This window comes from Parasteatoda tepidariorum, chromosome 10, assembly GCF_982258835.1.
Source record: "Parasteatoda tepidariorum strain Cologne lab strain chromosome 10, Ptep-v5.0, whole genome shotgun sequence".
NCBI lineage: Eukaryota > Metazoa > Arthropoda > Arachnida > Araneae > Theridiidae > Parasteatoda > Parasteatoda tepidariorum.
The window spans coordinates 78672011-78688924 of record NC_141764.1 but is presented as its reverse complement, the minus strand read 5'-3'; the positions used below and the strand labels follow the sequence as shown (position 1 = coordinate 78688924).

Below are 16914 nucleotides of genomic sequence, written 5' to 3'. Positions count from 1 at the left end.
TTAGAGTAATAAGACACAATATGCCCAGCGGTTCCTAATACGGCAATGGAGCCCTAAATAACTTAAAAAATAAATAAATAAAAAAACTCATTAGGTAGTTGCGATTATACTAACACTAACTAAAAAAAAAAAATCCGATTAAATTTTTGTTAAAATATTTAATGGGAAGAATAAAATATTTCAAATAAATTTGTTGAATTTGTTCTTGGTGTATGCATATGCTGAAATGAAAAAATGAGCTGTAATGGCTTTAAAAAATGAACTGTTTTTACTGCCAAGAATAGTTATCATAAAAACGCAATTCCTCATTTTGAATTTGGTTGTTTTATTTTAAACTGAAATGCTTGATGGAAAATACTTATGGAATTTTTTTTATAAATGCACATTCTTTTTATAAATTATCTGATACGTCGTTTATTGTAATTAAAATTAATTTTTTTTAGAATTTTGCTTTTTTCATTTGGTGTAACAAGGATAAGTTTAGTAAAAAACAAAAAAGCTGAAAAAACCTGAAACACATATGAAGCACGTAGGAAGCACATATTCCTAGAGTATTATAAACGTTTTATTAAAAAATATCGATGCACGATTTTATTTTAAATTACATGAAAATTAAATACGAATTTTGATGGAATACGAATTTTGATGTGTGATTTTTAAATTCTGTATATACGAATCCCGGAGAGATATTTTTAAATCACATGAATATGAATCGAGATGTATAATTTTAAATCGTGTGAATGCGATTTTAAGTCCCATTTGCATATGAAGGAAAGGAAAGAGAGAGAGGGAAAAAAAGGAATATATATATATATATATACAGTACAGAACCCGTTATCCGGAAATCAGAAAACCGGAAAACCAAAAAACCGGAACGAAATTTGATAAATTTTCCCGCGATTTCTAAAAAAAAAAATTTTTTTTTTTCCTCATAAGATTTTAGGATTTTCTTTCTTTTTTGAAAGATGTTTACCCTAGCATCATTTTGGAAATAATCATTAGTGTATTACTTCGTTTTTTCAAGATTATTTTCAAATATTTTTTTTTTTAGTTGGGTTTAACAATAAAAAAAACGACTTTTTGTAGCGATTCAGAAAACCGGAAAAATCAGTTATCCGGAATAGCGATGGTCCCGATCGTTCCGGATAATCGGTTTCCTACTATATATATATATTGTATATATATATATATATATATATATATATATATATATATGTGTGTGTGTGTGTGTGTGTTTTTTTGCGGGGGTGGGGGAGTAATTTGAAAAAGTTGGAACTTTCTTTGAAAAGGCAGAATTGATTTTTCTTGTAATTAAACCGAAGAAAAAGCGTAATTCTTAAATAAAAAAATAAAAATAAAAAAACTTAAAAAAAAAAAAAAAAATACTGATTCCTGTTTTACATAAATCATTTCACCCAAACAGCCGAAGTATTAAAAAGATTATGGATTGGATATAAATATAATTATTACTGGTTAAAAATAGTCCTAACTCTTGGAACCCTTGTGAGTTTCGCCTACCTAACGAAATAAATTGAAATGAATTTATATAAATATTTTGAATTTCTTTTATCTTTCATATTGTTTACAAGTCTCTTTGAGAGGGTCTGTTCTATATTTTAAGCATTAGGAAAGCATTTCGTCGATGTATGACGACGTTCTCAAATAATTTCGTATATGGATCTCAGGTGAAGAATTCTTTCGAATGAGTTGTTCGTGCCATATTTTTACAAAGAGGTAATCAAATTCATTGCTTCCAGAATTCCATTTTCAATATTTGTTTCTTCTTAGGAAAGAAAAAAAAAATAATTTAATGAATTTAACTGTATCACAATATATTTTAACAGTGTATCAATGGTTAACTATAAGCTATATAAACTTTTACAGGAAGTTATTACATTCTAAAAACAAATAATAATTTCAAAGTTTCAAATCTTGCATTTTAAAATGATGAAATCTTTGCTAATATCAATTTTCGATGGTTGCAAATTCAAAATTATATACTTTGCCTTCAATAAAACATTATTATTTTTTATTTTAAAGCACTTTTATTTAATTGATAAAAAATTATTTTTCGAAGTTCGAAAGTCTTGAAGCAAGCTTATTTCAAAACTTAAAACTTTTATTAACACTGTATATATTACAATGTATTAATTCATTACTTCTACTCCAGTATAATAACACAGCAAATGCTTAAGGCGAGTGTTTATTTTCTAAAAAAGAAGTAGTTACTTCTGAAAAAAAAGTACATGAAATAAAACATACTTATGATTAAATTAAGTGTTGACTGCATTTTAAATAAAATAACTAACTATGTATTGACGTTGCAAACATTAAGTTACTTAAAAAATTAAGATTTTTGATTTGGCAGTGACCGACCTTTCAGGAAAAGTTCAAGGAAATCGGACGCAAATAGATCTTTTATTGGAACTTGAAGTTCATTTAATGATTTACTTAACATATTTGACAGCAAACCAGTTTAGAAACATTATTCAACAATGAATATAAGTAGGAAGTTTATCCCAAGTTTTAGCAATAAATTATTCCCATAGCATCTTCCCTGAAAGTAATGTATTAGTTTAAAATACAAATGAAATGCGGTGATTGGGTAAATGTGAGTAAAGCAAGTACCTACGCCTTGATCCACTAGGACTGCTCCCGGTGGGGTCCTTATTTACGTTTTTCTCATTTATGTTATTGCTTTATGGATTGGGTCGAAGTCATCAAGAAAATTATAACTACAAAATTTTACAATGATGATAAAAGAAAAATAATCACCGTAAAACTTAAAATACAAGTAGTAACCGTTATGGGAGAAAAAACTAAAATATTTTAAAAAGCATAATTAATTTGTTAGATCACTAAACAATATAAAAATTTCAATAAAAATGGCTGTATTGTTATTACTCCGACTTAAACAAATTTTCTGTTGTTGCATCCGAATTTTCTGAAATTGACGGTAGGGTTGAATACGAGTAATTCTGTTCCCCCCCCCCTTCTTTTTTCAATTATGAGTCAAATTAGTATGATTTTCGCGATGATGACATATTTTCTGCAGCGTTCGAGTATCATTACGCATACCTACAACAAACGACATTTTCTTATTAATCTTAAAGTATTCAGAATCATAGCAATAAGTAAAAATTTTTTTTATTTAAATCGAATTTTTAGTTTTCTATGCTCACTGTCTTGAAAAATAACTCCTAAATTTACAAGTTTCATTTTTTTTCTTCTAGATTTTACAGTATATATAAAATAGGTAGTATGGTTTGAAAATACGAATTTTGTTAAATCGAGTTTGCGATTTGGAATTTTTTTTTTAATATTAAATCCAAGGCACAACGGAAACTACATCAATATTATAAGTAAACTTTTGAGAAAATTTGATTAAAATTGATTTATTCTATTGTTTTTAAATGTATCTATTATAAGCATTTCGTTTTTAATTATTTTAAATTTAATTAATATTTTTACTATTTCAAATTTAATTAATATTTTAACTATTTCAAATTTAATTAATATTTTTACTATTTTAAATTTAATTAAAAACACTTTATTTTAAATTTAATTAATTATTTCACTATTTTAAATTTAATTAAAAACACGGAGAATTAAAAAAGAAATAAATATTAATCTAATTTATTATGCATGGGCGTTTTTTCCATTTGTATTTTGAAATTGGTCAAAATTCAAAAACGATTTCTCCGATTTTAACACTTGAAATTGCTTGAAGGTCTTTAAATTTTTTAAAATGTTATTTAATTATGAACTTTTTTTTAATAAATCAACTAAAGAAACACGTTTTATAAAGCATTAGTAAATTATTACACAGTGGTGCAAAAAAAAAAGTTACCGATTTTTTTTTCTTCCTTATCGCTTATTGTAAGTATAATTCTACAAATAACTTACAATGGGTTGACAGTGAGCAAGTTGCTCGGCCTAGGCAGTTCAATACAGCTCATTCTTCAGATGTCAGAGGTAAACCATCGCCCTATAAACACACGATCAAAAATCATTTTAATTTTTGAAAATTATTGCTAGAATTCTTTTTAAAAAAATATAAAAATTCGAGTTATCTCGAAAATAAGAAAAACACTTTTGTATTTTAATTAGTATAAATAAAAAAAAAAGTTGGCCATATTTAAGTGAATATGAATTGAATAAATGCTAACAAAGTAATTTATTAAAAAAAAAAAAATTAAAATAAGGATATACCTAGATTTTAATAGCTTACGATACATTTGTTCTCAAAAAGGCAACACTGGGTATTTATACATTTCGCCTATTTCGTATGAATTTTATGAAACGATTAACTTCAAATTTTTTATTTATATATGTATTTGCAAGAAAGTAACTTTTTTCCCACGACTTATAAACAATTATAACATACATTTTTAGCTAAGAAATTTCATTAACAATTATACTTTTTATAAACGAGAGGGGGGGGGTGGCAATCAAACAGTTCATAATAATTAAAAAAAAAAAAAAAAAAAAAAAAAAAAAAAAAAAAAAAAAAACGAAGTTGTTTGAAATCAGATAAATTATTTTAAAAACAAAAAACGACGAAGAAATGATAAATTAGATAAGGAATATCTGACATCACAATAAATTCTATCTTTTAACAAGGGATAATTTCCAAATTTAAAGTTAATTGTATGTTTTAATGTAAAAATACATATTAAGCCTAAGAGACCTAATAAAACATATATAGCATGCATAACAAACTAATGCATATTTATTGACGTTTAATTCAAAAAATTAAGGAAGGAATGTTATTCAAGTTGTTACAGGAAGAGGATTCTAAACAGTTGGGGGGAAAAAATAAATAAAAGAGAAGAACTAATATTTCCATTTCCGAAATCAAAACAATGATCAGTGAACTACAAGCGGGCGATCGTTTTTTTTTCTCAATCGATGCGGAAATAAAATAATAGTGGTAGTACTTTCAGAGATGATGTTCCTTATTTCCGTGTGCATATTTCCTTCATTAGGTTATCGGGGTTAGAAATATATATGTGCTTTGATTAAATAGTTCTATTAAAAAATTTATCGGGAATTCCAAGTCTTTTTTTTTCCATCTAAATTATATGGAACTAATTGTGGGATTTTCATCAATATTAAAAAAAAGTAATAAACATTTTTGACTAGTTCTAATTAAATTTCTCTACCACGTTTTCTATCATTTTCACAAAAACCCGTAAACGTAGAAGTTCGGAGAACATTATCTTTTTGAAGTACTTCAAAGGTTAAGAAATCTATAATATTTCATTAAAAGTGTGGTCAATGCACTTTTATTTTCAAAGAAACGTCACCCCCACCCCTTATTAGGCTCTTCACAAGGTTACGGTTACACACATTTTGTGATAAGAGCAAAATAAACAAATAAAAACTTAATTCATTCAAGAATTCATCTAACTTCACGCCAGAATGACGCGTGGCGTCTAAAGTCGTCCAATAAAAATTAGGATTTCATCATTCCCTATCAACGTAGAAATAAAAAATTTTTTTCTCCAGTTTTTTTATGATAAGACAAAGTTTTTATTAAATACGCAATCTTTATCCAAGAGATATTTACTACGCATCAGCGATTCGTCGAACTTCCTCTTTAGGGTGTGAAGTTAATCACATTTATTGAAGAAAAATATTAGAATTAAGCAAATTACTGTGTTTTACGTACTAGGTTATGTATTAAATGACGCAAATTTGTCATAGTTGTCGCGATCATTTAAGTCTAACTCGACATACATAGTTTGTAATTTCTCCAATTCATCTTTTAACAGAAAAATTCATAATTTCATTCATACATTAATAAAAAAAAATCATATCATTTGACAAGCAGAAAATAATTTCGTTCTATGTATTGATATAAAATACGTACAATTGGTGGCATTTTTGATATATTTTTTAGCGATACAAATATAAGCTAAGTAATTTTTAGCAATTCAAATTGTAGGTCAAGCATTTAGTAGTGTATAGCAGATTTTGGGGGAGGAAAAAAAAACACTAGTTTTCATTGCTACCTCCGGACAAACCTTTACGTTTTCTTTCTTTCTTTTTTTTTTATTGCAAATTTAAAATCCATTTAACGCTTTGGCGGTTGTAATTATCGCAAAAGATCACAATACGGAAATATCACCAAGATTTTCTCATTATTAATATTAAAATATGATAAAAAAATATATAATGTTGAAAAATCAAAATTTATGGCAATTAAAATTTATAAACCTTAAGAGAAATTATATAAAATGAATACGAATTGTTTATTTCAAATTTGTTAACCAAACCATTAGTTCAAATGCCATTCCCCTATGTTTTTTTGTATTTAGAATTTTTTACCCCTTCATCTTTTTGGCTTAAAGATTACACTGATAATGAAATATTGTACACATCATAACGTATTAAACATGAATAATTAAAATTCAACTAAATTGTCTGCCTTTTTTTCGTAAAAATCAAGAATCTGGTCAAATAGCTCCGGAGCTGTGCTTCTTGGAGCTTCCGGAACCCTAAATTTTCCCAAGCTCCAGTACTCCAGAAGTTTCATTGTTTGTATTGACATTAAAGAGACCAGTCGCATTTAACGGCATTGCCTATTGTATAACTTGCTATAGAAAGACTGTTAAATTATCTATTAATACTATTATCTATTATACTATTAGACTTAATTATTTTCTCAAGATTGAACAAATAACTCAATTGTTTATAGAACTTGCATTTTCTGTGTGAGCTGATGATATTATTTTGTAATGCACATGTTTATAATAAAAATTTCAAAATAAAAACTTAACTTCAAAAGCGCGCATATAAATACAGTAAAATATCCGGAGCCTTAGCGGAGCTGAATTATCGAAGATTTTTTCGGTTCCGGGCCCCTGGTAAAAATTGAATTGATAACGAACTAACATAAAAATCATGAAATATTAATAAAGAATTATTGAAAATCAGTTATATTTCATTCCTTTAATATAATTATTGCAATGGTCTTGAAATAATTCAACAAAAGTTAAATTTATATTAAAATTCAGATATTAAAAAATGCAATGCAGAGGTTTGAAATATAATGCTATTGAAATATTCAGGAAATAAAATTTCGATGTAACAGAATTTTCAAATAAGTATTAGAATATTGGATATGTATATGTTGGAATGTTGTATAGGTTGAAAAGTCATTAAGGCGCAATGTAAAAGAAAAACTTAATTATCTGATTTTTTATGTTAAGGTTAAAAATTAACTTTCAATTTAAATTTTTAAGGATTACATATTTTTCTACTGCAATTATAGTGTGTAAGCTGTTCAAAATTTGAAAGCAACACTATTTATTAAAAATAATATGACGGCATAGTTTTTCTCTATTTTAACATTAGTTGAAAGCAGGTTTAATAATATTATGGTGAATTCAACGATTGAAATCAATGATGATTAAAGTAAGAATGAATACATTTTTATTTCACGTGAAAGCTTGTAAGTTCACAAATCAAATTATGTATAAAAAGAGCAAAACGCATTATTAAGAGCAATCAATGACGTCGACGTATCGAACTGCTTTGCTGGCAAGATGCCAAGGAAACTGGATGTTACGTCATAGAAAATTATTCAAGAGTTTTGTAAAGGAATGAATGGCAAGTTATTTTATTTGGTATCAAACGATTTTGAAAATCCACAAGGAAAAATTCAATTAAATGATGCTTAAAGATTTATCTACAGCAAACTAAAACTCCTGCACTCTAGAATTCAATTTTTAAATCAGAGAAAGCAAATTAATTTGGCATAAACGTGTCTGTATATTTTTATTCCACAGAAAATAAAAATATCTTTAACAATGTGATTTAATAATCAGTTAAGTTAAAACTAAGATTCTAAATGTATCGATACTACAGTAAAAATTATATTCTAATCGACGCAACAATCAAAAACAAACCGATGATGAGAGAAACCTAGGGAAAATTATATTGTACGTATTTACTCAAATTTTATTGAACACTGTATTTGTTAAAGCAATGATTGCGCTGTAATTTTTTAAAGTTTAATTTAATTTGGTTTGTCATAATATTAATAGCGTTTAATTTAATCTGTAATAATAATAATAGTTCCAAGTTAAGTTTGTTAGAATAATGAAACTTAATCTAATTTCTAAAAGTTCTATTGTGAAATTTTTTTAAAATTATTTTATTACACCTGGCTTATATTTTATTGTGCACCAATGCGAATCAAGAAAGTAACAATCTTGCAAACAAGGTTTATTTATTTACTTTTTTTATTAACATATTGTCTTTCGAAATTTGAAAAAAAAGTAAAAAGTTTTAAAATATATTCGGTAAATTTTCAAGGTTCTTCTTGAAAAAGGTCTACTTCGTGTTAACCTATGGAGAATCATATGAACACAATTTCCTTATGGAGTAAATAATTAATACTTTAATATTTTTCGTTTCATTTCATTAATGGAAATTTCTTATGTTTTGTATCTAGTAACTAATTTTGAAGATTTGGGCAAATTTCAAAATTAACAAAGTTTAAAGATTAAACTAGACCTAATAAATTAGACTAACTAGAATAAATATTTAAAATTAAACCTACAAACTTAAATCCTGAAAATTAAAATCTTGGTCAGATTGAACACATTTCAATGCATAAAATGAAACAACAAATAGTAGGAAATATTAATTAGCTACTTAATAAATACGGACATGGCAATCTCTATAGGTTAATATAGTAGATTCTCCAAGGTTAATATAGTGTAATAATGGTAAATTCTCCATAGGTTAACATGGAGGAAGTGTTGATTGAGATGTTTAACTTTATACATAGCCTTTGCTTTAAAAACTGCCATTACCAACATATAAGAAAAAAATAAAAAATAATAACTGCTGGCGAAGTGATGATGCCTAACCATGTAATTTAAATCAGATTTAAAGGGATATCTGTAAGCGACGTTATGCGTATGTGTTGAATCTGATAGGCTTCTGAATCAATAAATGCCACGATTTACCTACGATGACGTCACTTATTGCCAGTCCATGTTTATTCTACCACACACAACACGGCAAGCTTTGCTGGATATTCTTTAGAAACAATATATTTTTTTTTATAATTAATTTTCATAAATCATTTCTTCAATTCAGTTAAAAATAAAGTTTTATTTTAGCTGTAGCACCGTCCAGAATTGCTCGCAACTGAACACATTCAGCAAAGAAAATTGAAAAACATTAGATAATAATAGCAATAAAAAAAAAACAAAGCTTCATATTATGCAACATTGCTACAATGACGTCGATTTACATTCAGTATAGAAGAGATATGACGATTATTTTAAATCGAAGATGTCAATTGACGCTTGTAACCTTCGATGAAAAATAAAATGTGGTAGGAAGAGAGAAACAACGCAAAGCGAGTTTCGTAAACAGGAAGTATACGCAGATACAAAGTTCACAATAAATAAAATCGCAGACTGTCTGAAATGAGGTAGATTTTACAACTTTTTGCAACAACTCTTTAGCAAACAAGTTGTTTTTGAGTAATTAAACGCTTATATATTTTGAGAGTTATTCACCCGAAAAGGAAACAACGAGGACTTAGATTAACATTACAAAAGAATAAATAAATATATTATTTTAAGGATGATACGCAATAAATTTCTTCAACGTAAAACACTGCAAACTGATTAAAAATATATATCAACTACAGTAGTAATACCATATTAAACACATATATATATATAAAAAAAAAAGGTATTAGGGTGTTAAATAACAATTTCATTCAAGGAAGGGGGGGGGTGTTAAAAAGCCTTTTTTTTTAAGTTTTGAACTAACAGTTACAACACACAAATTTAGTTACATAAAAAAAAAAAAAAATTAAATTTATTTTTTCAATATTTATTAATTATTCTTGACCATATTATACCAATTGCAGATGCTCTTTGATATCTACAGCTGATGGAAAACTTCACCCAATAATTAGAAATATCTAAAGGTTCCCCTAAATAATTCCGACGAATAAAGAAAATTTTCGTGAATTATCATCGATTTAAATTCCTTGAATTTAAAACTAAGAAAAAGATTTAAAAAATATTACTCTTATTGCAGGTATTTAGCACGTTTAAGAATTTTTCTTTTTTTGTGTGAAATTTAGAGAATTATTATGACTGTGTAATTTAATTTCATCCTCCTCAAAAAAATGGGCCATTGCGACGCCGATAATGAGAAAAAATTTGCAAAATAATGAGAGTAATCCTTTGTGATAAAATTAAAACTGACTAAAACAACGTGTAAAATCTCTTAACTAAAATCCTTATAGTTAAAAAACTGCAGCGCGTTTAGGTTTTTAATAAATTTTATTATTCGAGATTTTAAACGTTGCTTTAAGTCAATTTGAAAAGCTCATTGTAAGCTGTTACTGACAATGTTTTATAACTAATTGAAGGTCCCATAGCATTTTTGTGGCGCTATTAAAAAAATGTAAAAAACACACCGAAAACATTCACAAGATAATGAAATAGATTTTTTTTTCAGAACGATTTTTCGTGTCAACGATGTCATTTTGGCATCAATTATTGAAACACATAAATATATAACGCGTGTTTATAAGCATGCTTATAATTGTTTTTGTTCACTTTTGGCACATCTTGACCCTGCTAGATAATAAAAATAGTTATTATTGGAGTAATTTATTGATGGATAACCATATAAATCTAAGCACAGATGGCGATATGGGTTAAAATTCGCCGTAAGACTTGTGTGTTACTACTACCGATTTATTTTTACGCTTAAGTCTGAAAAAGCGCGCATACAAATATTAATGTTTACAATATAACGCGTTCTTTCAGATTAACAGAAACAAACAATAAACGAATTAGGATGACTCCGCGAGCATGCGATGATGTTGCCCATAAAATAACAAACGGTGATATTTTGTAGAAATATAGCCAAATAAGGGATAGCATTCAAAACATGACGCTTTATTTATGTTGTGGTACAAATTTTCTCAAATTTACTTACGGCTTACAATCTTTAAGAATTTGTAAATTACAGAAAACTAATATGAGCGGTAAAACTCGAGTAAATTTAAACACAAATCAGAATATAAAATCTCCTATAATATATCAAGCCTCTTCACACATTCTCTCGTATACATAGACGGATATACCGGTAGTTTTCTTTAGTTTTCCCAGATTTAGGAAGCTTGATATAGTTAATCTTTACTCATACATTCTTTTGACAATTTTTGACTTATTGGAAATTTTAATCGCATTTAACAAAGAATCTGAGTTCATCTGGCTACTTATAAACATAATTCAAAAGCTCTAAACTATATTAAAAGTACATTTAAATGCTGCACACTTCTGTATGCCACTTTAAATTGAAAAATAAAAAATATGTTTGCGCTTTGTCTTAAAGAAAAAGTTAACATGAATACATCAGATTTATTTCCTGGTACCGAGTTTCTCATCATCATCAAAGAGAAAGTTAAATCGAAAGTGAATCCAATGACCTTACTTTTTGACAATTTTCATCACTTTAAATTAAACATTTCAACATATATTCTTATAATATGCTTCTTTCAGGGCTTTAAATACTTTTAAACAGTAGTCGGTGAAGTAGGTACTTAGGGCGGTATAAAGGTAAGAAGCCACATTTTTAAAATGTTCGGGAAAACGTTTTCTGTGAAAAACATCATTTATTCCGTATAAGCAATATGATGTTACGGTGTATTGTAACTTTTCAAATACCCATCTTAAAACAATACTAAGAAACAGTTTGGTGTAAAATTTTCACCTTCGGATAGAAATGTAGCCAAAGCCACAAGTCTTTTACTTTTTTTTTCTTCTACGAGTCATTCGAAGTTGATTTGCGGTCAAAATGACCGCATCCGCAATGTCAGTTGAACGTTCGGTAAACACGTTCTTAAAAAAAACTACTGCATTATTCTATTTTCCTTTCTTTGTTTGCAACATTGTTTTCACTATTATTACAGGGTTGAGTACCTAACAGTTTAATTGAGTTTCTTGTTACATCCGTTGGACACCAGTGAAAGTCATCAACTCGTTCCGTCATAAAGAATCTACTCCTAACGTTTATATAAAATAAAAACATCCTTGAACTTGAAAATAACGAGGTGGGTGAAATCGCGAATGGACAGAATTCGACAACTTCAGTCAGTAACATGGTAGTTATAATTCTGTGTTATGGGCAACGAACCTTTCATAAAATGGAAAAAAAAAAAAAAAAAATCTAAACAAAGTAGCTATCTCTAACGAATCTAATGATTGCCCGCGCAGTTGGAACAAAAGGTTGGTAGACCTTATTCAAGGCCAAGGTCATTTTATGGTGAGATAGGTAATCACTCATATTTCTTTGACTGGGGCGCCATCAGTAGACAGGATTAAACATGGAAAGGCAGGGTTACATTCGACACACGCCATACTATTTTTAAAAAAATAGGTATAGTCATACATTTTGAATTAACACTTTGAAGCAGAATTTTTATCAAACATATTTTTCATTGATTCGAATTAAATTTAGGTCAAAACTGTGAAATATATTATATTTAGCATTTTAATCATTTATGGTTATAAAATACGGCATGAAATACCGGTCTTTTTTCTTTAAATGTAAAATCTTCCAAACACGGCTCATTTCCTAATAATTATTTTTCGAATTTGCAGTAATTTAGAAGATGTAAGAGAAGCAGTTATTCACTATTGAAATTACTTTTAATTACAAAATGAATAATCGATAACAGATAATCTTAACAGATTTTTTAATAAGGATTTGACTATTTTTTATAGTTAAAAAAAAACAATACGAGTATAATTTTGCTTGTAATTAAGAGCGTCAGAAAAAAAAATATATAAAGGGAACAACGGTGTCTAATCTGCTTCAAAGGGTTAATTCGAGAGTATTAAGCAATGTTAAGAAGAAAAAGTCCTAGCCATCACATTCATACTAACTTTAGCAATACAATAAATATTTACAATACAATAAAATACATTAAAATTCAAAAAAATATTTTTAGAAATTGCGTTTAGGGGTCATTTAAATAATAAGTAAACACGTTTTTGGTGATTTAGGACCCCTTTCCCAACGCAGCAAAATAAGTAAATCGCAAACCCCTGATTTGTAACAAAATGTTTTACATTTTTCTTATTTTCACGAAATTTTTAAGAATTGAAAATTTAATGTTTTATATGGGGCCGTTCATAGCTTGGAGGAGAGGGAGGAAGTTCGTGAAATTGCGATATTTTCCGAGGAAGGAGAGGGGATAATCAGAAGTGTGACATCCCATATTTAACATTTAAAAGCCGCAAATGAAATATTTTTTCATCAAAATAAATGCACACATAATATTTATTATAGAATACAAACTTACATAAATAGAAAAATGTTTTTCATTTTTGAATGAAGTATTTAATTTTCTGAAAATATATTACAAATTTTTTTGATAAAAAGATGTAGTGCTTCGAACACTAACATTTATAAAAAATTATCATATTTCTCGCTGACATGATTAGATATACGTGTGGCCCTTCGTTAGTCAACTTGTTCTGCATGTGGCCCTTCACTCAAAAAGGTTGTACACCCCTATCCGAGACAGTGACTAGCTTTTTTTTTTCATCTTTCTTTAAGACAGTTTAATGACAAATATAAACAATCTTTAGTTAGTTTTTCAAAGCATAAAGGGAAATTTTTTTTTTATCATTTAAATCTTAAAAATATGTTCAGCTTTTATACGTTGGATTGTTTCATGAAATAAAAAAATACCGAACTGAATTATGTCAATTATTTTTCTGATATTTATTCTAGGATTTCCAACAGCTGCAATGTTAAAAACAAAAATGGTATTTAAACTAAGAGATAACATCTGCATTCGAAATCTGTTATGCAAAAATAGTGTACGGGTTTTGAATAGTCCTTACCTACCGCAGAAACCGCAGTTTTGACTCATTATGAGAGACCTTCTGCAGAAACTGCCTTGTTGTCTGGTGGACGTTTCAATTAAATGGGCACTCCTAATGGTTTTCTAACGATCACTTGGTGAAGAAAGATCTGAAAAAGGTACCATGGCCACGCCAAGTGGGCGGCATTCCGAAAAAAAGAATTTAGTAGAAAATTGAGTAGTTGAATGTTTTTTCTTTAATACGTCTGTTAATAATTATATCAATGCCATACGAAGGATTATGATCTGGAGATCTGCCAAGATTTTCTAAAATATCAATGTTTCAAAAATATTTTTACAACTAATCTTTTTATTAAAGCGTTAAAATTTTTGAACCATTATTTAAAAAGTAAATTCTGTGTACAAGATAAATGAAGAAATGCACACTATCTTTACCTTTGCTTTCATTATCCCTATTTTAATTTGCGTAGAATCTCTAACCGCATTTACAAGCCACATTTCTTTGTAGTCCAGTGGTCTCCAACCCCTAGATCGGTACCAGTTCGTAGATCAAAATGGTACCCGGCTGCCCTGTGGTGCATTTCTTTCGAATTTGTGTGATTTTTTAAGAACCAGAGGTTAACTGGAAGCTGAGTTAAAAACTTAAATTGAGATAAACTTAAAACTAAGATTCGTCACCTAAAGCCAAAGTATAGTATTTTGTTTTGAAGGCATGCTTAAACGCAATGAAATTAAATTATTAAATCAACACCATCTAAAATATAAACGATCAACGTCCACCGTCTAAGCGGGTTGCGGAAAAAATTATTAAACGTAGATCAGTCCGCGGCGATAGAAAGGTTGGGGAGCACTGCTTTAGTCGAATAGTTTTGTAATCATCTTAATCGATTTTATGACTTTTATTCCCCACCTCTGTAATTTGAATAGGAATCAATAACGATCGACTTTCTTAACTCACTTATTACCAAACAGTAACCAGCATCACAACGTATAGGAAGTAAGAGCATTTGCCGAAAAAGCGATTAAGGCACAGACTGGATACTGGTGACTTAAAAAATTCAACAAGAAAATCCCAGATTGCTTAGAAACAGTTAATGAATACATTTACGTTCACAGTATTGAATAAATGACTGTAGAGTTTAACAGAAATGTCCAACCTATTCGATGATCTAAATCAGTTAATTTTGAAAAAGGAGAAAAGATCATCAATTGTTTAGGTTTTCTGGCTGCTAGTTGTAAAAATGTGTCTTCGGCATTCACTATTGTTGCTATTTACAACTAGTTGAACAATTGACGCAAGATTGAAAAATACACTAGTCTGGGAATAATCTTAAATCCTGCACTAATTGATCACTTTTATTTCAAATATTATTTCCGTTTTTTGTGCAACGATAAAAGGAAAACGGAAAACGTCTCGTTGCCGTTCGAAAACAATTGATTGCTGAAGATTATTTGACCAAATGCAACATCTTTTTGGACTTCAACAGCTCAATTATAATTTATTATTAACAAAAATAAGGTTTAAAGACAAAGATGTCTACTTGATAGTAAAACTAAACCTAAAGTATTAGTTTATTGATGATTAGGAGATGTTTTAAAAAAATTGATTGAATTTTACTACTTGCTATAGAGTCTGAATTTATTTTAACAAACATTTGCAAACTGTTTATAACCAGAACACCTCACGTTTTCTTTATACCACATCGAATTAAAACTAAACTGTATTTATTCTACGATTTATATCTAATCTGAACTGGGGTATTAAGATATTTCAATGCCTTCATTAAATACAGGAACAACATACATGCAAAAAGTAACACGAAGCAATTGTAAAAATACGGGAAGAGAAGGGATTTCAGCTAATCTGCAGTATTAAACTTGTAGATTTTTGTACACGTGTCAAGTGTGAAGGAACTGATTGCGACTTCAGAGGAGATAGCGCTGAAGGCCACAAAAAGGTATTTTGGAAAATATTTTTTACTCTTTAAGTTATCACTTCGGAAATATTTCGAAAAACTTTTTGCGATTATTTAACACTTTTTATCATGTTTGTAACAAACAATTCATTTAAACAAGCTTATTATATAACATTAATTTAGAGCCCGCACTAAGGATTTTAATTTATTAGCCAGTAAATTAGCCAAATATCAAAAGTACTCGCCAAATGCAAATCTCAACTATTTTACCGTAATTTGTTTCAGGCTTATATTATTTGGACCCGATTCTAATTGGTTAAGCGGCGCTCTAATACTCTAATCGAATAAAAACTACTGATTTGTTTAGAAAAATTCATTTTGACGTAATTTTGAGGAACGAGTTAAATATATATTTTTCTTTCCAGTGGAAAAAATCATAAGTACCTCCGCCAAAACACAATTTTGTCCGACAAAATGCTTATCGAGGGACCTGCATATTGCTTTTCGCTGATAATAGATAATTCCTTTCTATTATAAAGAGTTTCGACATGGATTTGAGTGATTAGGTTAATAATTATTATTTTTACACAATTTACTTTAATAATAAAAACCGGCAGAATTGAAAATAGTATCAAAATCACACTGTTTGAAGTTTTGACGTAAAGCAACAGGTCATTTTAGGGGGAGGGGGCATATTAGATGTTGTAAAGCTGTATACGGAAATCGGGTCAGTAGTCGTTATGCAACATGAAATCAAAAAAGAAAAAGAAATAAATAAACTATTACGTAAAGCATACGTTCATTAAAACGAAGGACAAACAATTTAGACAGAAGGACGAAAGAAATATTAATTCAAATGATACAATGTGCTTAGTTACATTTCATAACTAATTATGGATAGGTTCTTAAGAGAGATATTTTTGTAAGACGCAATTTATGTAATTTTTTTTAACAATTGCTCAAAACATTTAATGGCTTATTTATAAAATAATATATTCACAGCAAGTAGTAAATATAAAAAAAAAATGAATATTTAATTAGTTTTTAATAACTTTTAAGAGAGGTTCAAACATTACGTAAGCACCAGTGACAGGTGCGTGAGCAATGCTT

General features: G+C 28.3%; 1 protein-coding gene across 6 annotated transcripts in view; it reads right to left on the bottom strand.

The window, feature by feature from the left end:
- The window catches only part of LOC107443613 (growth factor receptor-bound protein 14), a 107823-nt gene that overhangs the window by 24903 nt on the left and 66006 nt on the right, over window positions 1-16914 (bottom strand). For 4 of the 6 annotated variants that reach the window (XM_043046967.3, XM_071184156.2, XM_043046974.3 and 1 more), the window contains one exon: window positions 3907-3988. The exons of the other annotated variants lie outside the window; for them this stretch is intronic. In XM_043046967.3, the coding sequence (XP_042902901.1) occupies window positions 3907-3959 (53 nt within the window). In that variant the 5' untranslated portion in view covers window positions 3960-3988. The remainder of the gene's footprint in view (window positions 1-3906; window positions 3989-16914) is intronic. 6 annotated transcript variants of the gene reach the window in all.